This window comes from Coenobita brevimanus, chromosome 65, assembly GCF_032717465.1.
Source record: "Coenobita brevimanus isolate Jiangsu-jjx chromosome 65, ASM3271746v2, whole genome shotgun sequence".
Lineage (NCBI taxonomy): Eukaryota > Metazoa > Arthropoda > Malacostraca > Decapoda > Coenobitidae > Coenobita > Coenobita brevimanus.
In genome coordinates this window covers 29,165,596-29,191,617 of record NC_137018.1, presented here as the reverse complement: position 1 = coordinate 29,191,617, position 26,022 = coordinate 29,165,596, and the positions used below count along the sequence as shown (strand labels likewise).

Genomic DNA, 26,022 nt, shown 5'->3' with positions numbered 1-26,022 from the left:
GGGTAGAAAGTAGTGGTGTTTTTCCCATTTACAATAATTTAGACATAGACATGGTTAGGTTTGTAGAAAATTATGAAAAAGGCACAATAAGGAAGAAACACATACCATACAGAGACCTACGTAGGGCTTGAAGTAAAGGGTTCTAAGGCTTATGGGTGGAGAGCAGTGGTCTTCACCACCTGAGATTAACTCCTCAAGTAAGGCCTCAACTTTGAATTTCTCAAAGCCATCAAAAACCACAGATTTTGCATCATCATTATTGGCAGAAAGCACCTCAGGTGAGCGATAACGAAATTTTTTAGCCAAAAAAAAAAATGCATGATAACAGCAGGATTACTGTACTGATTTTTATCTAGCAGTGATAAGGAAAATCGCTATTTCCAAGTGCATGATGATCAAGGGATCACTGAATGTGAGAAAGCACGGTATGGAGTCAAGGCAGGTGAATTGACAGGAGTGGATGAACTGTAAGACTGACCTTGTCTGATAGGTAATGTGAACACATAAAAAAAAAAGTGCTGAGTCATGCCTATGAGGCAGAATGAGGATTCCAGGAGCTTGAATGGCCAATGAATGGGTGTGTGGTCAATTCCACCGAAGGTGCTGTTAATTAAGTCTTCCTCTATCATATTCCTCTTTTCTTGCTTTCTGGATCCTACCTGATCCCACTCTTAGAGGGGAAACAAAGGTCAGAATGATGATGAGGAAGCAAGAGACATGTGATGGTGATGATATTGTGAGAGGGAAACATGACAGCAGGTACGAAAAGATATAAAAAACACACATGGTAGGTCTACTGTAGACATGAAGGGCTGATTGTGATTGGTTACTATCCATGTTTACAATGTTCTATGCTTTGTTGCTGGCCAGTGACCATAAAATCTCTTCCTTAATGCAGCAAGTATTATTTTCCCAAATGTATTGGAGTTAGACATTTGAAAACCATACTTAAGTAAAAGTACTAAAAGAAATGTGTACTGTGTTTTATACAAAGTCAATACCCACAAAAGTTATGTGAGTGCAGTGCTCATGTAAATTTATTCCAATACATTACATTACAATGCTGTGAAGAAAACAGTACTACAGCTCCACATCTTTTCCATCGCATTTCTTCAGGACAAGAATCATAATCTAGTGCTGGTTTCTCACAACTCAGTATTCATGATGAAGATATGACACTTTAAAGCCATGTTAGAATGAAAAGAGTAGAGCAATGCATTGGTTACTTAATTATCTGTTACAGTAATATCTCAATATAAGATACCCCTAGATGTGATACCCCGGCTTAACGATGGGGGTAGAAATACCACCATACCCCACCTAACGATGGTCAGACCCCAGTTTAATATTGGGCTTTGATTTTTTTTTTTTTTTAACGATTATGATGATATTTTAGTCTGAAATTGTTAGGTTGATTTTTATAAACTGTTTTTAGACTTAGATTAACGTATTTTAGCCATAGGTGGGGTGAACACTGTCGTTTGGGGGTACACTTTACTAAGCTTGATTTTATTTCCAGACTTATTTTACAATTTTCAAATTTTATTTGTTGGTTTTAGTGTTATTTACAAGTGTTAGGCTTAGGTTAGCTTCCTTGACAGCTGTTAGGCCATTTAGATTGGCTTTAAACTTGTTTTGGGGCTCATCTGGGAGGGTTTTGGGCTTGGTTTGGCGAGAAACCCAATGCTGGTAAATGATCCACATTGCTTTACATGTTACAAGTGCCTCGATATATGATACCCCACCTAACGATGGGGTTTTACCTAACCAATTACATTGTTAAACCAAGGTATGCCTGTTTTAGTTTGTGTTAGCTGTTGATACTCCTTTTCCTTAATCATTTAAATATTTCATTTTTATATGCTTCCTACCTTCAGAAATCTTATTAAGCTCAAAGAGAGACTTCAGATAATGAAAAGGTTAGTGGAGACTACTGTATTTCTAACTGTGTATTTACCTAGCCGTTATATACATGAAATGAACTATGCTTGTGGGGACCCATATCCGTGTCTCAATCAGTCAGACTTTGCTTTAAACTCATTTAAGCTTTTGGACTGGACAATCTCTTAGTCTACGCTATTCCACAAGTCAGTGCCTCTGCTGTATTTGGAAAACTGTATTTTTTTGTATCTTTCAAGCAACTTGTCTTATTCAATTTCTTTCTATGTCTTCTTGTTGCTCCCCCATCCCATACAAACAGGTCTCTTCTGACAGTTTTATCTTCTCCCATCATTGCCCTGAACACTGCAATCATGTCACCCCTCTCTCTTCTTTCTTCTACGGAAGGCAGACCCAGCTTTTCTACTCTTTCCTTGCATGGTAGATCTGTCAGGATAGGGACCATCTTGGTTGCTGTTCTGTGTATTCTCTCAATCTTGTTTATATTGTATAGTTCTTTTTATGTGGAGACCACACCACTGTCCCATATTCTAACTGGAGTGGATCATAGCCACTAATTTTTTTATCATCTCTTCATCTATGTACTGAAATGCCACTCTTATGTTTGTCAAGAGCTTATATGTATCTCTGACAATCTTGTTAAATGTGTTTTATGGGAGACAAATTATCCTGGACCAACACTTCTAGGTCCTTCTCTTCTCTCGCTCTTGTGACTGGTGCCTTTCCCACTGAGTAATTCAGTGATGGCCTCTTGGTACTTTTACTCATTTCCAGTATTTAGTATTTTGGGGATTGAATTTCATTTCCCATACCCAGCTCCAATCGTAAATCCTGTCCAGATCTTCTTGCAGCATTTTGCAATCCTCTTCAGCTTCAACTCTCTTCATGATCTTTGCATCATCTGCAAACAGGCTTGAGTAACAGTTCATTCCATCCACCATATTGTTTATATAGATCAGGAACATTACGTGCGCCACCACTGAGCCCTGTGGAACTCCACTTGTTACTTCCTTCCACCCTGACATCCTGTCCTTTATTACTGAAGTCATCTGTCTTTAAATCATTTATCCATTCCAATTTGGGTTTATGCCAGGTAGGGGGACCACTGATGCCATATTCATTTTTCGACAGCTTCAGGAAAAATATATTGGTAGGAGAAGGGATCTTTATTTTGTTTTTGTTGATTTGGAAAAGGCCTTTGACAGAGTCCCTGGAGAGATGGTGAAGTGGGCAATGAGAAAGCTTGGCTTGGAGGAGTGGCTGGTTAGGGTGGTTATGGCCATGTATGTGGGTGCTCACACCCAGGTGAGAGTGAATGGAGATTTGAGTGATGAGTTTTCCGTGAATGTTGGTGTGCATCAGGGGTCAGTCTTGAGTCCCATGTTGTTTATCATGGTACTTGAAGCCCTTTCACGTGACTTTAGAAACGGACTCCCGTGGGAGTTGTTGTATGCTGATGATTTGGTGTTGATTGCAGAGAATGAAAGGGAGGCGGAGGAAAGGTTTAGGAAGTGGAGAGATGGTATGGGGCAAAAGGGTTTAGGGGTAAATGCAGATAAAACAAAAGTGATGATGTCTAGGGTTGGTGGCGGTACTGTCAAAGACGAGGGAGAGTGGCCATGTGTAGTTTGCCACAAGGGCGTGGGAAGTAATTCCATCTTATGCGGTGTGTGTGATAAGTGGGTGCATAAGAGATGTAGTGGTATCAGAGGTAGACTGCGAGATAATGCTGATTTTATGTGTACGGCGTGCCGGGGTGAGCAGGTGGAGATCGTCAGACGTGAAAGGATTGAACTTGCTGGTGAATCTCTTGAGTGTGTGGAAGAGTTTTGTTATTTGGGAGGCATGTTGTGTGCTGGAGGTGGGGCTGGAGCTAGCTCTGTGGCTAGGGTGAGAAGTGGTTGGAAGAAGTTTAGGGAGCTCTTGCCTCTCCTGACATTGAGAGGGCTCTCCCTACGTGCTAAGGGGTCTTTGTATGCAATGTGTTAGGAGTGTAATGCTGTATGGCAGTGAGACCTGGGCAGTGAAGGAGGAAGACATTCGCCGGCTCAGACTTACAGAAATGACAATGATTAGGTGGATGTGCAGTCCGTCCCTGCGTCCAAGGCCTGGAGGGGCTGGGTTTACAATGGAAGAGTTGAGAGGTAGGATGGGACTGGAGTGTATTGGTGTTGTGATGAGGAGAGGTAGATTGAGGTGGTTTGGACATGTGGAGAGGATGGGGGGTGATAATTGGGTGGGGAAAGTGAGAAGTGTTAATATTGGGGGTGGGGCTATGAGGGGTAGACCGAGAAAGACATGGGACGAGGTCATTAAGTGTGACCTTAGGGTTAAGGGACTGAACAGGGAGGCTGCAATGGATCGTGCAGCTTGGAGAGCCGCCATTAGGTGACCAAGGCTGACACATGCAAGCATGTTGGAGCCTTTAAAAACGAAAACGAAAACAAACGAAAACGAAGAGGTTCCCCTTCAGTCCTCCTATGTGCTCCAATTTCCACATTAGTCATTTATGGGATATCTTGTCAACAGCTTTCTCCAGATCTAAGTATACACAATCCACCCAACTCTCTCTCTCCTGTAGCATATCAATCACCCTTGAGTAGAAGATCAACAAGTTAGACACACGAACTTCCATTCCTGAATCCAATCTGACTTTCTGCCAAAAGCTCCATCTCCTCCATATATTTTATCCATCTAACTTTCATGATTCTCTCACATAATTTTGTGACAAGGCTGGTCAGGGACACTGGCCTGTAATTCAGAGGTTCATCCTTATTCCCTCCTTTGTAAACTGGTACCACACTGGCCCACTTCCATTCCCGGGGCCCTTTCCCTCTTCCAGTGAACACACAATTAAACTGAGAATCTTATCTGTCAGTTGTTCTCTATATTCCTTTAGTATCCAATTAGAGATCCTGTCAGGCCCCGGGGCCTTCCTTACATCTTGAGTTTCCAGTAATTTATACACTCCCTGCACTCCCACTTTTCTATCTTTTAGCACTACGTATCTGGTCACTCCCTCCCCCTCCACAAAATCACTTTCTTCAGTAAAAACCAGTTGGAAACGTTTGTTCATTATTTCAGCTTGCATTACGGCATCTTTGTATATCTTTCCTTCTACTTTCAGCTCATTACTTCCTTCCTTGTGTTTCAATTTGCCACTGACATATCTATAAAACAATTTAGGCTCCCCCTTACATTACCTATAAAACAATTTAGGCTCCTTACATTTTTTAATTATACTTCTTTCAAAATTTCTCTCTCTACGGATTCTTGTATATTAATTTCTAGTTCTTTTGTATTCTTCCTTTGATCTACTGTTATCTCTCTTTCTCCATTTGTTCCATGCTGCATCCCTTTCTCTTTTTGCTATCATACAACTTTTCTTTTAACCCATCCTTTTTCCAGTTCCCTCTCCCACTTACTCTTGGCACATATTTTTCAACTCCTGACTTGTAAATGTCTAGAAAGATATCCCAATTCTTTCCATCTCACCTTGTTTCCTAATTCACTCCAATCCACTTCCTCAATCCTGTAAAGTTTGCTCTCCAAAAGTTGTATCTTCCATGCCTGTATGGCTTATCTCTTGGTGCCGCATTCCCTTCTATCATTTGGAACTCAAATCACTAAATGATCAATTTTTCCCACAGGACAGATATTTCAGAGATTTAATTATGTCACGTTCTTTGGTTAGCAGTATATATAGACTTGCTGGTGTGTCATCACATCTAAATCTACTCTCTTCATTGACCCACTGGGTCATTACATTATTAATTGCTATATTTAACAGTATACTGCCCCATGAATCTTCACTACCTCCTGTGTCCCACTCCTGCCAGTTAACCTCTTTACAATTAAAATCACCCACCAGGATTACAGTGTTGCTTTTCTCAATCACTTTCCATAGGTGTCTAACCATATCTGACAACATCTCCTAGTATTCAGCCTCATTCCATGCCCTTGTCTTAGGGTGGACATATGCTACTGCGATGTCTCTCCCGCCTTTCCCTCTGGTTTCTAGTTTCAGATTTATCATTTCTGCCGTACCTTCTCTCAGTTCCACATTACCTACATTTATGCAGTTCTTCACTGCCATCATCACTCCTCCCACTAATTCTTTACTACCTCTTCTCAATAGTTTGTATTTACCATCTCCCACCTGGAAATCAATATCTTCTCTTAACTTGGTCTCTACAAAGCACATAATATAAGGCTCATTTACCCTCAAGAAATCATTGATTTCTAGCCTTGCCGAGGTTAACCCATCTATGTTAGCATATGCCACTTTCAATCTTTTTACACTGTTTTCCGTTCTATCCTCCTCCCTTCCTCTCTTCATCGGTACCACTTCCTCAATTTCTGATCCATAACACTCCAATAGAACTGTCTTCTCTTCCTCCGTTCTCTGCTCATTTTTTTCCTTAGCTTCCTTTATTTTAGCTCTTTCTTTCTCATTTGCATCCCTCCTTATCCAGACATTTCTGAACTCCTCCTTGTCTGCTAGTTTCCACGTCTTGTTAATAATCTCATTTACCATGACCTGTGACCAAAGCTTAACTTCTAGTGGCAGCACACCTCCCTCCTCATATCTCCCCAGCCTAAACACTTCTTCAGTCTCTTCTTGAGCTTCGTTGCTGCCCTCAATAACTATTGATATTATCTCTTTAGCCCTTTTCAGTTCTTCTCTTTCCCTTTCTGATCTTACTGACATAGTTTTTTTTTTTTTTTCAATCCTGAAATTATCACACTTACATTCCTATCTACTACATCCCTGACCAGAGATTCTCTACTGTTTATTACCCTAACCACTTCCCTCTCCATCTTTTCCTAGTTTTCTTTTCTCTGTTGTTCTAAAAGCTCTGAGACTTATTTTTTCTTCCTCTTGAATTATCTTCCACCCTTTGTTTTCCTTGATTTCCTTGATATGTTCACTGTACATCCTAGTTTTTTATTCATGCACGTTAAGTTTACATTTCATGTTGTCCCTTTCCTCCTACAGCCTCTTATTTTCCTGTTAAAGCTGCCTTATTTCATTTGTGGCCAATTTATTGCTAGCGTTTAATTCCGATACCTTTCTCTCCTGAGCAACACTACACGAGCAGACGCTCTATAACTTGTTTTTCAACTCCCTGATCTCCCTCTCCTGTTCTAAGGTCCACTCCTGTAATTCCCTAATTATGGCCCATACCTGTTTTAAATCCTGGGCATTCCTTTCAGCCATTTTCTCCACACCTGTTATTCTTGTTTGGTTCATTTTCATATTTCCCTTGTTCCGGTCTTCACTGGAGAACCCCGTGAACTAACCATCAATGGATGTAAACAATGGACTACTTTCCTCAGCCATGATGCAGTCATACAAAAATTTAAAACCGCCACTGTGTTTTACTCTATTTGACCGAATCCTCCGGCTTACTTCCACTCACTTCAGACATGACTACCACTCATGCCCTAAATTCACAAAATCACAATAGGCAGGCCTCCTTTTTGCCACTGATTAAAAGTTATTTCCCCACTATCAGCATGGAGCTCTGCCTCTGTGTGTGTGTGTGTGTGTGTGTGTGTGTGTGTGTGTGTGTGTGTGTGTGTGTGTATTTACCTATTTGTACCTATTTGTAATACAGGAATTGAGCAATGCTCGTGTTGTCCTGTCTCCATATCCACATTTATCAAGTCTACCTTTACACACATGAATGTTTTTCTCATGCACCACCTCTTTGTCTAAGTCGTTCCAAATATTTAAGTATTTACCTAATATACCTAATTGTGATATACACGGAATGTACTATGCTTGTGGGTTTCCGTTGCTGTTTCTCAATAAGTCGAATTTAGCTTTAAACTCGTTTAAGTTTTTAGACTGGACGATCCCTTTGTCCAGGCTATTCCATAAGTCTATACTTCTGTAAGGAAAGCTATATTTCTTGATATCCTTCAAGCAGCTTAACTTTTTCAATTTCATTCCATGTCCTCTTGTTGCGCTCTTATCCCATACAAACAGATCTTCTTTGTCAATTTTATCTACTCCCACCATGGTCCTGAACACCGCAATCATGTCTCCCCTCTTTCTCCTTTTCTCTAACGAAGGCAAATCCAGTTTTTCAAGCCTCTCTCTGTATGACAGGTCTGTCAGATTGGGGACCATCTTGGTTGCTGTTCTTTGTATTCTCTCAATCTTGTTTATATCTTTCTTTTTGTGTTGGGACCACACTACCGCTGCATATTCTAACCTGGGGCGGATCATGGCCACTATCAATTTTTTCATCATTTCCTCATCCATATAATGAAATGCTACTCTTATGTTAGTCAAGAGTTTATAAGTCTCTCCAATTATCTTGTTAATGTGCTTTTCTGGTGACAAACTATCTTGGACCAGCACTCCCAAATCTTTCTCTTCTCTCCTTTTTGTGATTAATTCATTACCCAAAAAATAATTCAGTGATGGTCTCTTGGTACTTTTACCAATTTCCAATATTTTACATTTCTTTACATTAAATTTCATTTCCCACGTCCAGCTCCAATTGTGTATCCTATCCAAATCCTCCTGCAGTATTTTACAATCCTCCTCAACCTCTATCTTCCTCAAGATCTTTACATCATCAGCAAACAGACTTGCATAACTGTTCACTCCATCTACCATATCATTTACGTAAATCAGGAACATTACCGGCGCCAACACTGAGCCTTGAGGGACTCCACTTGTTACTTCCCTCCATCCAGACATCTTTTCCTTTATTACTGTCCTCATTTGTCTGTCTCTCAAAAAGTCTCTCATCCATTCCAGAAGTTTCCCCTTTAGTCCTCCTATATATTCTAGTTTCCACATTAGTCTCTCATGAGGTACCTTGTCAAAGGCCTTCTCTAAGTCTAAGTACACACAATCCACCCAACCATCTCTCTCCTGTACCACATCAATCGCTCTTAAGTAAAAGCTCAACAAGTTAGAAACACATGACCTTCCACTTCTGAATCCAAACTGACATTCAGCCAAAATATTCATCTCTTCCAGATATTTTATCCATCTGTCTTTCAGGATTCTCTCACACAATTTTGCGACCATGCTGGTTAGAGACACTGGTCTATAATTCAGGGGTTCTTCCCTGTTTCCTCCCTTGTAAATTGGTACCACATTTGCCCTCTTCCATTCTTTTGGCACTTTCCCCTCTTCCAGTGAGCATACGATTGAGCTGTGAATTTTATCCGCCAGTTGTTCTCTGCATTCCTTCAGTACCCAATTAGAAATTCCATCAGGTCCTGGGGCTTTCCTTACATCTTGAGTTTCCAGTAATTTATACACTTCCTGTACCTCCACTTTTATATCTTTCATCACCGGAACATTTCTAATCACTCCCTCCCCTTCCACAAGCTCCTTTTCTTTAGTGAAAACTGACTGGAAACGTTTGTTCATTATTTCTGCTTGCATTGCCACATCCTTAAAGACCTCTCCTTCTACTTTCAGTTTGGTGATTCCTTCCTTTTGTTTCATTTTGCCATTAACAAATCTATAAAACAGTTTGGGTTCATCCTTGCATTTGTCAATTATACCTTTTTCAAAATTCCTTTCTTCTTCTCTATGTATTCTTGTGTATTCATTTCTTGTTCTTTTATATTCTTCCTTTGTTCTGTTGTTACCTCTCTTTCTCCAATTGTTCCATGCCTTATCTCTCTCTTTTTTTGCTATCATACACCTTCTATTAAACCACTCCTTTTTCCTGTTTTCTTTCCCTCTTACTCTTGGTACAAATTTTTCCACTCCCAAATTATAAAGGTCTAGAAAGATATCCCACTTCCTCTGTATCTCTCTTGTTTCTCTGAATTTTCTCCAATCCGCATTTTCAAAAAAGTTTCTCAATCCTGTAAAATTTGCTTTCCCAAAGTTGTATCTTCCCTGTTTATGAAGCTCGTCTCTTGGCTCGACATTTCCTATTAACGTCTGGAACTCAATGACCACGTGATCACAGAGATATTCCAATGATTCTATTACATCGGGTTCTTTGGTGAACAGTAAATCTAACCTTGCTGATGTGTCCTCACCTCGAAATCGTGTCTCTTCTTTGACCCATTGCGTCATCACATTATTCATTATTATATTTAATAACATAGTGCCCCACGAATCCTCGCCGCCTCCCGAGTACCATTCCTCCCAGTTCACCTCTTTACAATTAAAGTCACCCACCAAAATTATATTATTGCTTTTCTCAATTATTTTTTGCAAATAGCTAGCTATATCTGACAACATCTCATGGTATTCGTCATCCTTCCATGCTCTCGTCTTTGGGGGAACATACACTACTGCCATATCTCTCTTACCATTCTCTCCAGTTTCTAATTTCATATATATCACTTCAGCCCTGCCTTCTCCCATTTCCACAGTATCTACATTTATGTAGTTCTTCACTGTTATCATCACTCCTCCTCCCTTTTTTTCTTTTCTGTCTTTTCTCCACAGTTTGTATTTACCATCTCCCAAATGAACACCAATATCTTCTCTTAATTTGGTCTCCACAAAGCACATGACATAAGGTTCATGTTCTCTCAAGAAATCGTTAATTTCGATCCTTGTCGATATGAAACCATCAACATTAGCATATATCACCTTCAAATTATTTTTGACGTTTTTAATACCCTCTTCTCTCCTACTCTCAGTCCGTAACACTTCCTCAACTTCTGATCTTTTACAACCATCCCCCTTAGTTTCCTTCACTTCTATTTCCTTAAATACCATTCCCTTACTTTCATATCCAATACTCTCCAAAAAAAAGTATTACATTCTTCCTCTGTCCTCTTATCATTTTTTTCCTTTACTTCTTCCTTTAATGATTTTAAAACTTCTTTCTCTCTTTCTCTCTCTGTCACCTTCCTTCCTTCCTTCTTGAAGCACACCTGTGATAAAAATGCCAGTCACCATAGTCACAAACTTCCAGCAAAACTACCTCAACATCCGCAAAGGCTAACCTAAGGTTACACCTGAGAGACTTGTAGTGTTTACAACAGGTTCAGAGAGTCAGGCATTCCTTCAATACAAAAGGGTATACGGCAATACAAATAATCCCCTTGGCTCCAATACTCTGCAACACTTACCTGAGCCAGAAAAATATGAAACTTTAACTACACTCACTTTTGAGTATAGTATTTCATGTACCGTATCAATCCAAGCCAAACATGGAGAATATGCTACTACTGTACAATCAAATAATGAAAGAAGATAGTGAAAATCTTTTAAAAATAAATAAAATAAATAAATGTAGGAAAAAGAAGAAAAAGAAAAATACATGTACTACAGTCCTTTTACTTCAACTTGGCTCAGATTTTGGTATTTTTTAGCTTATTTCATGTAGTTCAGTAGAACAGATTTTGGTATTTTTGTAGCTTATTTCGTGTAGTTCAGTAGCAAAACAAGGCAATACTATAGCTCTACATCCTTCCCTTAGCACATCTTCATGACTAGTATCACACTCGTGTTAATCTAATGTATCAAATCAGCATTCAAGAAGGGGAGATGGCAATTTTAGGCCAAGCTAGAGTAAAAGCAGTATAGTACTCTGTACTCACAATGACAAGGTACAAGACCTAGAAAGAAAAAAATATGTAACAGAGAAAACTGAATGAGGAAGGAGGAGGAAAAAAAGGAAGACAGCTGGATAAGAATGAAGAAAGAAAAATTAAGATAAAGAAACTTGTACTCACAGTGAATGAATAGAATCCCTCTGGAACTGGCTGCCCCCCAAACTTGACTGAGAGGGTGTAGTCTCCAGCATCCTTGACTGTGTAGTAAATGCTAAAAGTCCCATCTCCGTTGTCTTCGATGTCAATGTCAAGGTCGCTGTGGGCAAATTGAACAATGAGGAGATGGTTAACCTACTGAGACAAGGGATGTTTTTTTTTAATGTATTCCTACCAACTCCTGACAGACTTTTTAAAGTGAAGGGGCTGGATGGAGCCATAATAAATTCTTCAATTCGAGAAAATTCCATCATCATCATCTGGCCCTGCTTTTCCACCTTAGGGCAGGGTAAGAACTTTCCTAATGTGTATAAAATCATCTGGTAGAGTAGCAGGAAAAATAAACTATACAGTAAAGGATTTCACCCATGCTTAAGGGGTAATTAATGACAGAGGAATAGTAACAGATGACTGCTGATGACAATTTTCATCATAATTATCATTTTCACATACCCTTAACCTCTTCAATCCAAGATGTTCTCTGTAGTTTATTTTTGCTACCTCTAAACAATCTCATTCAGCTTACAACAGACTTGTCAAACAAAGGGGCTTAAATGTAGCTTTCACGATGTGTCCTTTTAGATTAATAAAGCTGTCTGCAAGTAACTAACATAGTACATCACCTGATTCAAAGGTTTAGATGTTCTTGAAAAATGTTCTGGACTACATCAGCCTAGCCTTAGGCTCTTACAATTCTCAAAGTATAATGAGGGACTAGTATTTACTGTTACTACTTCTCATTATTACAAACACTATTATACTGAATGTGCACAGACCATATAATGATGCTAGAAGAGACATCATACATAATAAACCTTTAACCAAGTGATCATCCAGGTCTGATATCATACTCTGTCCATTTTCACCTGGTCTAAGCTGCCATCTCTCCACCTTGAATGCTCTACAGTACCATGATATTAACACTAAAATATGATGCCAGTCATAAAGAATTGCAATGAAAGAATGCAGAGCAGCAGTGTTACCTTACTGTGCCACACAGTTACGAGATATATGCTACAAATGGACAAATATCTCCACCAAGTTAAGGCGAACATTGTACAGCACACTAACCAATCAGCAATACAGCATGTCAAATGGCCCTGCAGGCTACCTGGTGCATTATATGTTAAAGAGAACCACTAAATCTTCCCCTACCCCCAACCTCCCCAATCTAGTTCCACTTCAATACTTTCCTCTTCTCCCTACTCCTGCCTACTCACTCCTTCCCTCTCTTTTACCTATCTATCTGTCTATCTATATATCTAATATACTACAGCAGTAGCCGTGTGTGTGTGCTCTTACCTAATTGTATCTTTACAGGAATGAGTCAACCTCATACTGTCCCGTGTCTTAAACCATATTTATCGTACATATCCTTAAATTTGTGAATTGTTTTGGCACACACTATTTCATTCGGTCGTGCATTCCACTGATCAATTGCTCTATTTGGGAAACTAAATTTCCTTACGTCTTTATCACCTCTCTTCTTATGCAATTTTTTGCAGTGTCCTCTTGCTGATGCTTCCCTATACGTTAAGTAATCATTTATGTCTATTTTCTCCTTCCCTGATATGCATTTATATAGCATAATCATGTCACCTCTTTTCCTTCTCTCCTGCAGTGTTGGTAGATTCAGTTTATTTAGTCTTTCTTCATAGCTCAGATCCCTTAAGCTTGGTACCCATCTTGTAGCGGCCCTTTGAACTTTTTCAATCTTGTCTATGTGTTTTTTGAGATGAGGACTCCAGACTACGGATGCATACTCCAGGGTTGGTCTGATGAATGATGTTCTTATCTTTCTTAGCATGTCTTCATTTATGTATATAAATGCTATTCTCATATTGGCAAGCAGTGTATACATGTTCCGTACCTTCCCACTGACGTGGTCAGCCGGAGATAGTTTGTTATTGACAATCACACCTAGGTCCTTCTCTCTTTCTGATGTGCGTAGGGTTTTATTTCCTAACATATAAACCCAATCAGGTCTTTTTCCACTTTTACCAAACTTCATTACATGACACTTGTCCACATTGAATTCCATTTGCCATGTATTACTCCATTCATGAAGTTTATTTAATTCTTCTTGTAGCTCTTTACAAGAGTCTGTCTTAGTAATTCTCCTTTGTATTTTTGCATCATCTGCAAACATATTTAGATAGGTTTCATTTCCAGTGTAACTATCTATATCATTTATATACACTAAAAACATGATTGGTGCCAGCACTGAGCCCTGTGGTACTCCACTAGTCACTTCTTTCCATGATGAGTAATTTCCCCTTAGTACTGTTCTCATTTTTCTTTTCATGACAAAATCTTGCATCCAACAATACAGTTTGCCTCGAATTCCTCCTTGATGGTATAGTTTCCATAAAAGTCTTTGGTGTGGTACTGTGTCTAATGCTTTCTTGAAATCTAAATAGATACTGTCCACCCATCCTTCTCTTTCCTGTAATGTGTCTGTTACTCTGTCATAGTAGCTCAACAGATTAGTAACACATGATTTTCCTTTTCTGAAACCAAACTGTCTTTCTGTTATTATATTGTGTTCTTCTAGATGATTTACCCAAGCTTTTCTTACAAGCTTTTCTAATACCTTACTTACAACACTGGTTAGTGATACTGGTCGGTAGTTAAGTGGTTTTTGTCTATTCCCTTTCTTGAATAAGGGAACAAAGTTTGCTTTCTTCCAGATATCAGGTAGTTTACCTTGACTCAAGGATTTCTTGAAAATTAAAAATAATGGTTTACTTAACTCCTTTGCACATTCACATAGCACCCAACATGAAATTTCATCAGGACCATTTGCTTTTCCTTTGTCTAATTTGCTTAGCTCTTCCTGTATTTCTTTTTCTGATGTTTGTATATCTGGTAGTATGTGTGGGCATGCATGTTCCACATAATCCCTCTCAAAATATTTTTCCTCTGTAAAAACTGATTGGAAATTCTTGTTTAGTGCTTTACAAATATCCTTCTCTTGTGTATAGGTGATTCCATCGTCCATAATGGATTGTATTTTATCTTTTACTTTGGTTTTGCTTCTGATGTAGCTGTAAAATAGCTTTGGTTGATCATGCATGTTCCACATAATCCCTCTAAAAAAAAATTTTCTCTGTAAAAACTGATTGGATATTCTTGTTTAGTGCTTCACAAATATCCTTCTCTTGTGTACAGATGATTCCATCGTCCGTAATGGATTGTTTTTATCTTTTACTTTGGTTTTGCTTCTGATGTAGCTGTAAAATAGCTTTGGTTGATCACTACTTTTATTTATGATATCCTCCTCAAACTGTTTTTGGGCTTCCCTCCTCATTCTTGTATAATCGTTTCTTGCCTGTTTGTAATTATTATATGCCCTTTCACTATTGTGTCTTCTGTATCTATTCCACAACAAATCTCTTTTTTCTTTTGATTTTTTACATTTTGTATTGAATCATTTCTTTATTTTCTTTTCTGCTTCTTTGTGCTGTGGGATGTACTTCTTGACTCCTATTTCATAAAGTTCACAGAATTTTTCATATATAGCATTTAAATCTTGTCCTCTAAGCTCCTTTTCCCAAGCTATTTCTAAGAAGTACTTCTTGAGGTCATGATACTTTCCCTTTTTATAGTTCAGGCTCTTTTTGTAGCTTTCATTGCTGTTATCTATGTCATATGCAATCCTAAAGTTGCAATTTAGTACTGCATGGTAGCTTTTGCCAAATGGAGGGTGATATATTAAATTGTCAATATCGTTTTCTTGTCTAGTAAATATGAGATCTAGCATTGAGGGTACATCGAGTCCTCTTTTTCTGGTGCTTTCTCTTACATGTTGCATTAGGAAAAATTCTTGCACAAGATCAAGGGGGCTTTTGGTCCCATCAGCTTTCTTGGCTTATTATATCTAGAGTATTCCAATTTATATTTGTATTAAAATCTCCAGTTAGTATAATTCTTTTTTATTTCTCTTCCATTTTATGTAGCAATGCTCTTAAACTCTGAATTGTACTCTCTGCCAGGTCCTCATATTCGTCTCTTTCCCATGTGTTTGATCTGGGTGGCATGTACAAATTGGCTACAATTACTTTCCCTTCAGATGTATTTATCTCTACTGCAATCAGTTCTACTTGTGAGGGTATATATAATTCTACTTCTTTGACTTTTAGATTTTTTTTAGTTATTATAATTCCTCCTCCTTTTTTTAAGTTCCTGTCTCTTCTCCATATATTATATTCCTCTAAGTTTAGGATGTCATTCGATAACCTTGGTGTTAATTTTGTTTCAGTTAAGCATATTATATGTGGTTCATTTTCTCTGACTTAATCATTCATCTCTAATAATTTAGATACCATTCCATCCACATTTGAGTACATCAACTTAATCATCTTGTTTATATACTTGTCATGATTTGGTTCTACTACCTTCCTCCTTTTTATTCCCTCCTGTTTATGTACCACTTTCATACCTGCAATCCAATTACTTTGTAAAAAAATGTGTTCCTCCTCTGATCTTCCCTCATTTTTTGTTTTTGCTTCCTCCCTCTTCTCTTTCAGTAATTCCAGTTCCTCTTGTGTTAGGCATCTTTTTATCCATACATTTTTGAACTCCTCTTTTTCCATAATATTCTTTGCATTTTTTAGTATCTCCTCCACGGTGTTTACACTCTGGAAGGTTACCTTTAGGGGTCTTGATTTACTTCTCTCGTATATCCCTAACCTTTTGTGTTCCTCTATGTCTTTACTACAGATTTCCTCTGATACTTCTTTCAATATGCCCATTACATTTGCCATCTCCTTTTTGTCTCTTGAGATCTTGTTTTTTACTTATTCCTCTTCTATACCAGTGATTACTATAAATTTGTTAATATCTACAGAATCTCTGACTAACTTAGGATTGTTTTGGATTATTTTTTTCACTTCCTTTTTAATGCTTTTTTCTTCCACCCTTGTTTCTAAGTCTTTCTTTACTTTCACCATTTCAGCACATGTGGTTTCCACATCATTTTTGTAGCTTTGCACAGCTTCATTCACCTGTGTTATCTTCTCAATATCACTGCTCTGATCTATCAGACTGCTTACTTGCCTAATTGTCTCTGTATCACTTTTGAACTCTTCCATAATACTCTCGTGGTTGACTACTGTACTTGCCATTTCACTAATTTTGTGTGTGTGTGTGTGTGTGTGTGTGTGTGTGTGTGTGTGTGTGTGTGTGTATGTGTATTTTGGGCAGCCAAAACTACACAATTAAATTGCACCAAAATTGGCACAAAAATAAAAAAATTCGCTGATGTGAAAAAACTTGGTCCCAACACGACTGAAAAACTTTTACTATATTTAATGAGCGATCAAAGTACAGGTATGACCAAAAAATGTCGCTCCCGGCGAGAGTGCGTGAAATTAGGGTTGCGTTCACTGTAGAGTTTTTATGGCTTTCTCGATTGATTATTTTTTTTATTAGACTTAAGAGCAATCAAAGTTTGGTTCGGAAAACAGTTCATTCGGTACCGGGACTTTTAGAAATCGAGTCTACTTGAGCTATGTGCCATGACCCTATACTTTTTAGGCGATCAGAGCCGCCGAATTGAGCGTTTTTACTGAGTGTTTCCCACGCAAGGAAATGAGTGCGAAGCACGAGAAAGTGAGTGCAACAACCCTCCGCAGGAGCAAGAGCAACAGGGCCCGAAGGGCCCACAAGCACTTGTACGTATCTGTATCAGTTTCTCTATCTCTCCTTCAATCTCTTTCTGTATGTCTGATCATCATGTGTATGCCTGATGCTCGATGTCAATCTGCTGCAAACATTCTTCCCCTTCCTTCCTTCCTTCACACTCTCCTTCACTTTTTCATCTTCCTGCTACCCTTCTTCCCTGAGCTTTACTGCTCTGCTATCCTTGCACTTGACTCACCGAATAGTTACCTTGATTAGAGTTTACCCTGTAACAAACATACTGGAAAGGAAAAATAAATCTGTTACTGCTTGCTTTCCTTTGTACTCTTCTTTCACATCTTCACAGTATTTTTTTTTTTTTTATGCAAGAAAGAAGGAACCAATGGCAGGAGCCTGCACACCATTCCTTCCAAGAAAAAACAAAAACATTACAAAAGAGAGCCAAATTCAAGATCCGTTCATTTCGAGATCAGCCAATTCTTCCTCTCTATATTCTTAACTTTATTCTCTCCTCTACTTTCTCTTTCATTCCACCTCTGTACTATTGTCCCTTCTTTCACCAACTCACTCTCACCTTCATTCATTCCTCCTTTGGTTTTCACTCTTTCATTTATTTCTATCCATTCTTCCTTTACACATTTTCTTTTTTTATTGTTACATCCTTACTTCTTTCAAGCTTTTTTCCTTTTACCTCTTGTTATTTCACTGCACCCTTCCTGCATTCATTTAAAAGCACTGCTTCTCCATGTCTTCACTACTTTGGCTGACTTCTTTCTTCCTTTCCCTGTATCATTCATCCACCCTCCTCACAACACCAATCCACATCTGCTCCTTCCTCTCTCTCTCACGCTCACTCTACATTAGCTCACTTCCAGCTTTATGCATCACTCCTTTATTTACATATCCATCCTTTATCCTATTTTACATCCTCCCATTTGCAACAGTTTTGAACATACATTATTCTGGAGGTTATAGTCACAAAAATATAGTTCTGCAGTTCTCTTAAAATTACTAATTCCCCATGTTCTCAAAAAATCCTTTACTCTGTTGAAGCTAAGACTCTTCAGTGATGTAATTTTCTTCTTCCCAGTGCAATCATTTCAGATCTGCACACTGGCAGTACAGTATCATAATCAATAAGGTAAATCCGAGGTGTGCTGTTGTGCAAGGCTCAACCATCCGTTTTTGCTATCTGTTATAGCGAAAAGTTATTGTATTAGCAACTAACTCTTCCCTTATTACAACGTAGGCAATGTTAATACACTTTGCATCTATGCAAGTGCAACCAATCGGAAGGATGCTGCTTAATATCTTGCGTTTTTTCTTTGTTTTCTTGTCTTTGTTTCCTGTCATTATTTATCTTTTTTCCCCTAAATTAGGGTAGGATTAATGGTTCTGGCACTACTTGGGTTTACCCCAGGTAAGTGGCAATGACCATCATCCACTCACTTGCTGTAATGCTGCCTACTTCTTCCGCCATCTCCATCACTCTGTTTCTGTGTCTTCTTCCCTCCTCTCTTCGAACGTTTCCCTTTTCTCCTATCACTTACATATACTTTTCTTTCCACTTCAGGTGGTTCTACACTGAGTGCTAGACCTAATGTTTTCTTGCAACCCAAGAAACCATTTACAATGCTGGGTGGTAACCATGTAACCATATAATAGGGTGATGTGGAGCTTGTTATGGTGCCCCTGTTAACTGGGTGGAGAGACACAAATGCAGCATCTATCCAGGAACCAAACTTCCACATTTTTCCCTTTGCCTCAATATTGCGGGGTGCTGCTTACCGCAAGGGAATATTGGTTCACTACAAAGGACCACCCAGCAAGGATGGCTGCTTGCCCATGGATGATGGGTTTGCTCAGACAAACCTCCACACTTTTCCCCACACCTCACTTGTGGGACACTGTTAACCACAAGGGAGCAGTGGTTCACTGCATGGGACAACAATGCAGGGGCAGTTATTTGCCTGTAATTGATGGGTCTGCTGGAACAGGCAGACAGACAGGGTTCATCAACAACAATAACAACCCCAGGTAATATATATATTTTACCTTTTGTCTTCTCACTACTTTCTTTTCCTTGGGGAGGAGGGGGATAAAAAATTTTCTAATCAGACACAAGCCAAAATCATGATTGCCCTCACTGAAGTAAAGCTTAACTAAAACTGCATAAACATTGAAGTGTGCAAACTGTAGTAAGTGGTTTAATCTCTCCTGCAAAAGTCTTGACTTTTTACCCATTAATAAAAAAGGAGTCACTGGCTGGATTTTTGTTGGCTCTGAGGCCAGTGTGTAACAGTCATCACATTTTTTTTTTTTTTAAGGCTCCAACATGCTTGCATGCGTCGGCGTTGGTCACCTAATGGCGGCTTTCCACACTGCATGATCCATTGCAGCCTCCCTGTTCAGTCCCTTAACCCTGAGGTCACACTTAATGACCACGTCCCATGTCTTTCTCGGTCTACCCCTCATAACCCCACCCCCAATATTAACACTTCTCACCTTCCTCACCCAATTATCATCCCCCATCCTCTCCACATGTCCAAACCATCTCAATCTACCTCTCCTCATCACAACACCAATACACTCCAGTCCCATCCTACCTCTCAACTCTTCCATCATAAACCCAGCCCTCCCGGACCTTGCACGCAGGGACGCACTACACATCCACCTAATCATTGTATTTTCTGTATGTCTGAGCCTGCGAATATCCTCCTCCTTTACTGCCCAGGTCTCCCTACCATACAGCATTACACTCCTAAAACATGCTGCATACAAAGATCCCTTAGCACTTAGGGAGAGCCCTCTCAATGTCAAAATAGGTAAGAGCTCCCTGAACTTCTTCCAACCATTTCTCACCCTACTCACAGAGCTAGATCCAGCCCCACCTCCAGGACACAACATGTCTCCCAAATAACAAAACTCTCCCACACACTCAAGAGATCCACCAGCAAGTTCAATCCTTTAACGCCTGACAATCTCCACCTGCTCTCCCCGACACACCATACACATAAAATCAGCATTATCTCGCAGTCTACCTCTGATACCACTACATCTCTTGTGCACCCATTTATCACAAACACTGCACAAAATAGAATTACTTCCCACGTCCTTGTGGCAAACTGCACATGGCCACTCTCCCTCATCTTTGACAATACCATCACAAACCCTAGATATCATCACTTTTGTTTTATCTGCATTTACCCTTAAGCCCTTGTGCTCCATACCATCTCCCCACTTCCTAAACCTTTCCTCCGCCTCCCTTTCGTTCTCTGCAATCAACACCAAATCATCAGCATACAACATCTCCCATGGGAGTCCGTTTCTTAGGTCACGTGAGAGGGCTTCGAGTACCATGATAAACAACATGGGACTCAAAACTGACCCCTGATGCACACCAACATTCACAGAAAACTCATCACTCAAATCTCCATTCACTCTTACCTGGGTGCGAGCAACCACATACATACCCATAACCACTCTAACCAGCAACTCCTCCAAGTCAAGCTTTCTCATTGCCCACTTCACCACCTCTCTAGGGACTCTGTCAAAGGCCTTTTCTAAATCAACAAAAACAAAATACAGATCCCTTCTCCTACCAATATATTTTTCCTGAAGCTGTCAAACAATGAATATGGCATCAGTGGTCCCCCTACCTGGCATAAACCCACATTGCATCTCATCAATATTCACTCTTTCTCTAATCATACCTTCTAAAACTCTCTCCATTACCTTCATTATCTGATCTAAAAGCTTTATACCTCTATAATTTCCTTTTTCCAGGGCATCACCCTTCCCTTTATACACATTTACAATTACACTCTTCAACCAATCATCTGGGACAACACACTCATAAATAATCATATTTATCAGGTCAGTGACTAACCTCACCCCTATATCTCCTGAGGCCTTCAACATTACGGCAGCCAACCCAGACACACCTGCTGCCTTCCCCACCTTCATCCTGCCTATTGCCTCACTCACAGTAGCAGCATCAATCAAAGGCCAAGGGCAAGACACTGGATCTGCTGGCTCCAAACCTTCTCTGTCCCAGTCAAACTTCTCATTCAACAACCAGGTATAATGCTCTCTCCATGCATCTTTAATATCCTCACTGTTCACCACTACCCTTCCTTCATCATTCTTCACACATTGCTCACCCATAATATCCCGATTATCCCTCTTCATCTGATTTGCCACCATTGGAGGAAATTGCTCTAACACCAGGACAGATCTGGTTGGAAGTGACAATGCCAATCTTTGAGAAAACAAGGGACATCTTTAGCAAAGTAGAGGCACTGGGGACAAAGGTTTCTTCACTTAGGGTTGCCTGGCAATCTCATATAAAGCCACTTGCCAGGGTGCTTAGAAAAAGCCTTGGGGACAGCAAGAAAGACTTAGCAAAAGTCATCATGGAGATAAGTAATTATGGTGAAATGAAAACTGTTCATAACCAGCAGGTACCAGTCATAAAACCAAAGGATCAGGTGAATGCTTGGACAGGTCATGTTAGTACAGACAACATCAGAAATATTCTTGACTATAGGTGGTGGACCTGTAATGAAATTTCCTTCCCAGGAGGCTAAGAGCAAAGCAAATGAGGTGTTGAATAATTTTGGTTTTGATCATGTTTACTTTGTATCTGAACCAAAGAAAATGATCCCATAGATGACTGACCATAACAGGCTTCTCTCTCCCTGGATAACTCAGATATCATTCCTAGCATTTTGAACAGGAACAACAAAATTAAGATGCTTACGGAGCATGTTTGCACTCTGAACCTCTTCTTTACAAGAAGTAAGAATAATACAAATAATGTTGTTTTTTGTTTTTAAAATGTCTCCTGAAGTACACTTCTCCATTGCTGAACAGGGCAATTACCAGGTACGTCTATATAGGTCTCACAGGAAGCCATGCCTTCCACAGATTCTGGGTTACTTATTGTCATCACTGCCAGGGTTTTGGTCACATCTAAGAACTGTGCTAGAAAGAACCATGAACTCCCCCCCCTCCATTTCTTTTTCCCTGGAGCCCATAAATCTAAAGATTGTAATTACAATGGATAAACTGCTTTTCCATAAGCCATACAGAAGAGAATTCTATATCAAGTCTGTCTTTCTTTCCTTCATTCTTTCCTCTTCCTTCTGCCTGTGGGTGAATCTACACTGAGTGACAAGCCAAATGGTTTCCTGTACACCAGTAAACCATGTAATACGCTGGGTGGTAACCATTTAACCAAATTTTGGCGCCTGGTGGTTTAGTGGGTAATTACAACACTCCAACTGGATTGAGCCAGTGCAGGTTTACATCCAAGGGATGGTTGGGATTTATTGCTCATATAATGCCACTCAGGGATGAGTGAGGCTGGTCACTCTCATCTTAAATGTCAGAACTAACTTGCCTAGCCCCGGGCACCTATGCTCCTCATGGGGCAACGTAAGATTGGATGATGAATGAGCTCAGTCAGTTGCTCATTTTGCATCTAGTAGTATGTCCAGTTATGATTTCCCATAGGAATTGGATTAATAAAAAATGCCAACTTAGTTCATAGTTAAAAACATTCATTCCATCCATACGAAGATACTCTGTATTAATGAAACTCTAAATCAACACCTGTTTGATATTCTGTGTTTGACTGAAACCTGGCTGTATGAATCCGATATTGATGTTAACAATGCTTTATCTACGACATATTTAATAAGTATTTCCAGGCCTGCTGTTTACCATCCAGGTGGAGTTGTAGCACTCATATACTCTGTGGCATTAACAAATGTTTCTTACATAAATTCAGACTTTATCTCATCACTGTTTGAATTTATGGAACTTTAATAAACTTCCCTCAGCAAACTACCAACTACAATCATATATTAACCAGTCATCCCGGCACTGATCGAGGTTTTGTAGAAGAGTTTGGTCAGTATCTCGAAGCATTCTCTTTGAAATCTGGTGGACTGCTTGATTCTGGTTATTTCAATTACAGCATTGACAATCCTCAGTTGCAAACTTTTTCTTCCAAATTCTTCTCATTGATTGACCAAAATAATTTTTCAAAACATTCGTCAATCAACCCACATCTTGGGACACAGCCTTCATTTGATTTTATCCCCAGTTAGCTGCAGTCACATTTTTGATGTGGAGGTTGATTCAATTGAGCCTTTCATCTTGGACCACACTTTGATCACTTTTGGTTTTGAAATCTTGAAACCCCCTTATGATAAAAAGATTAACAGGCTCAGAAATTATTGGAATATTGACCATGATCTGATTTGTTGCAAAGCTGATCAAAGCTTAAACTGCAATGATTCTTCTGATCTTTCTTCTGATGATTTTATGAATATATATTTTAGCTTAAGTCTATCTTTGACCATCACGGTCCTGAAGTACTAAAGATAACCACTGTATGTGATAATTCTCCTTGGTCTGGTCCATCCATCAGTTCTTTGCATAAACAACGTAGGAAAACTGAACGTGAGTGGCACTTGCAACAGACCGAACTGACGCAACTGCATTGTGTGCCTGCAAGAAGGCCGTTGTTTACACTGTAAAAGCCTAAAGAGCAAATTATTACCAAGTAAGGTTGATTTATGCAGTGATGATAGAAAAAAAAGTTATATCCAGCTAGTCAGAAGAATGTGACTGCTAAATCAACTTCTGTTTCTGATGCCCAACTGGTTTCTAATTTTGTTTCATTCTCACGACTAAGATATCTCATACACAAAATTAATTGGACAATATTTCGTTCAATGAGGAATTCTCAGTCAAACCCTAATCACAGTGCACAAGAAGTCATGTGCTTACATCACTTAACCCTTTTCCATCAGGGGTGCTTGTAAAAAATTGCTGTGGCGAAAGACTTTAGCTGAGGCACTGTGCGAAGTCATGCAGAGATGGTTTACTACTACCACTCACAGCAAAGTTACTATTCATCACGGAGAGCTCAATTTGATCTCATTTTGAAGCTTAGTAATTGTACTATACCATACTATGTTAAAGTAATATACTGTACACAAAATAAAATGCAAAAAAAGCAAGTAGAATTTTGCCGACATGCAAAAATTTTACTTAAAAAAAAAAAATTAAAAAAAGAAAAAAACAATTCACAATAAAAAATATTTTTTGCTCCATAACGTAGCAGAATAAATTTCCTTTCCAATGATGTATGATTTACTGTATTGTACTGTATTTGGACCAATAAGCTATCATCCATCATCCAATCCTATGTTGCCCAAGGAGGAGCATAGGAGCCAGGGCTAGGCAAGTTGGTCCTGACATTTAAGATGAGAGTGGCCAGTCTCATTCATCCCTGAGTGGCATTACATGAGCAGTAAACCCCAACCAACCCTTGGATATAAACCTGCACCGGCTTCGACAATACCGGGCCGATGGTGGTGGCGGTGGATTCATCACCCTGGTACACAAATCAATCAATATTTCAGATACCAGTGCACACACAAAGTCACTTCTCCCCCCACATGACACCACAACAGAAATACAATCATGTAAAATACGCACTGGTAACAAATCACACATAACAATCGCCAACACATACACTCCCCCCTCCAGTCGTCCCCCACAATACCACACAATTACTCTCCACAATTACACCACATCACTAACATACCCAACATCATCCTGGGTGGTGATTTCAATGACAAGGTGTAAGCCTGGCATGTCAACAACCCTGACACAGACAGAGGGCTGGTACTACAATCCCAAACAGGTAATCTTTTCATACGGAATAATCTCCATCAACATACCCATATCCCACACCAAGCCCTCTTCCTCCCATCATCCCCAGACATTACCTTTTGCTTCCCAAACCTCGCCCCCACAACATACTGGAGAGTGGTCAAAACTCTTGGATCTGATCACCTCCCAATCAACATCACTACCAAAACCAGAATCACCTCAGCTGGCCACAGACATTATTTATATGAGAGCCAACTGGGACGCCTTCACAACTGAAACAGAACAACATTTCGAAACATTAAACAGTACATCCATCACAAACATCAACACCGCTGTGCACACTTTCAATACAATTATACAAAATGCAGACAAAAGACACATCCCTAAAGGCAACAGAAAGAGACACACCCTCAACTTCACACCAGAAATTCAAAGCCTCATCAGCCAACGGGACACACTATGACACTTCCCAACACCCCATACACAAGACACCATACGACAAATACAAGAACTCAACACCCAAATAAACAATAAAATATCAGAACAGCAAACACTAAACTGGAATAATTATCTCCAAACACTTGACCACAAAACAAACACCAGCAAACTCTACAAAACACTAAACAGCATCACACTCTCCAACAGCAACACTACACAATCACATGCCACCATCACAACAACAGACATCACACCTTCAAACAAACAACAAGCAAACACTCTCATCAATCCTTTCATCTACACACACATAATCAATCATTGCCTTCCTTTCATTCAGTTCACCACCCACCCTTCTCATCACTCGCCATGTATACCTGTGGATCATTTTATGCCTGAAGAGGGTATTGGCTATCGCCAACCTGATCCATGGCGCTTTATTTGCTTGTTTAGTTAGTTCTTTTTACGGGGTGGGGCACTAACCCACCACCAACCCTTTTAGTCGCCTCATACGACAAGCAGGGATACTGCTTGCATTCTGTAAAACAGTTTCTAAATAGATGATGCCTCTTAACACTGGTCCATATAATGGTTTTTCTTGAGCTGCTTACTGCAGCTCATTATGGACTGGTCTTC

General features: G+C 39.5%; 1 protein-coding gene across 3 annotated transcripts in view; it reads right to left on the bottom strand.

The window, feature by feature from the left end:
• cher (filamin A protein cher) overlaps positions 1-26,022 on the bottom strand; it is a 204,281-nt gene that overhangs the window by 168,354 nt on the left and 9,905 nt on the right. For all 3 annotated transcript variants that reach the window (XR_013898254.1, XR_013898253.1, XM_080276409.1), the window contains exon 4: positions 11,581-11,716. Coding sequence is in view for 1 of the 3 variants with exons in the window: in XM_080276409.1 (XP_080132535.1) it covers positions 11,581-11,716 (136 nt within the window). In the remaining 2 variants the exon portion in view is untranslated. The remainder of the gene's footprint in view (positions 1-11,580; positions 11,717-26,022) is intronic.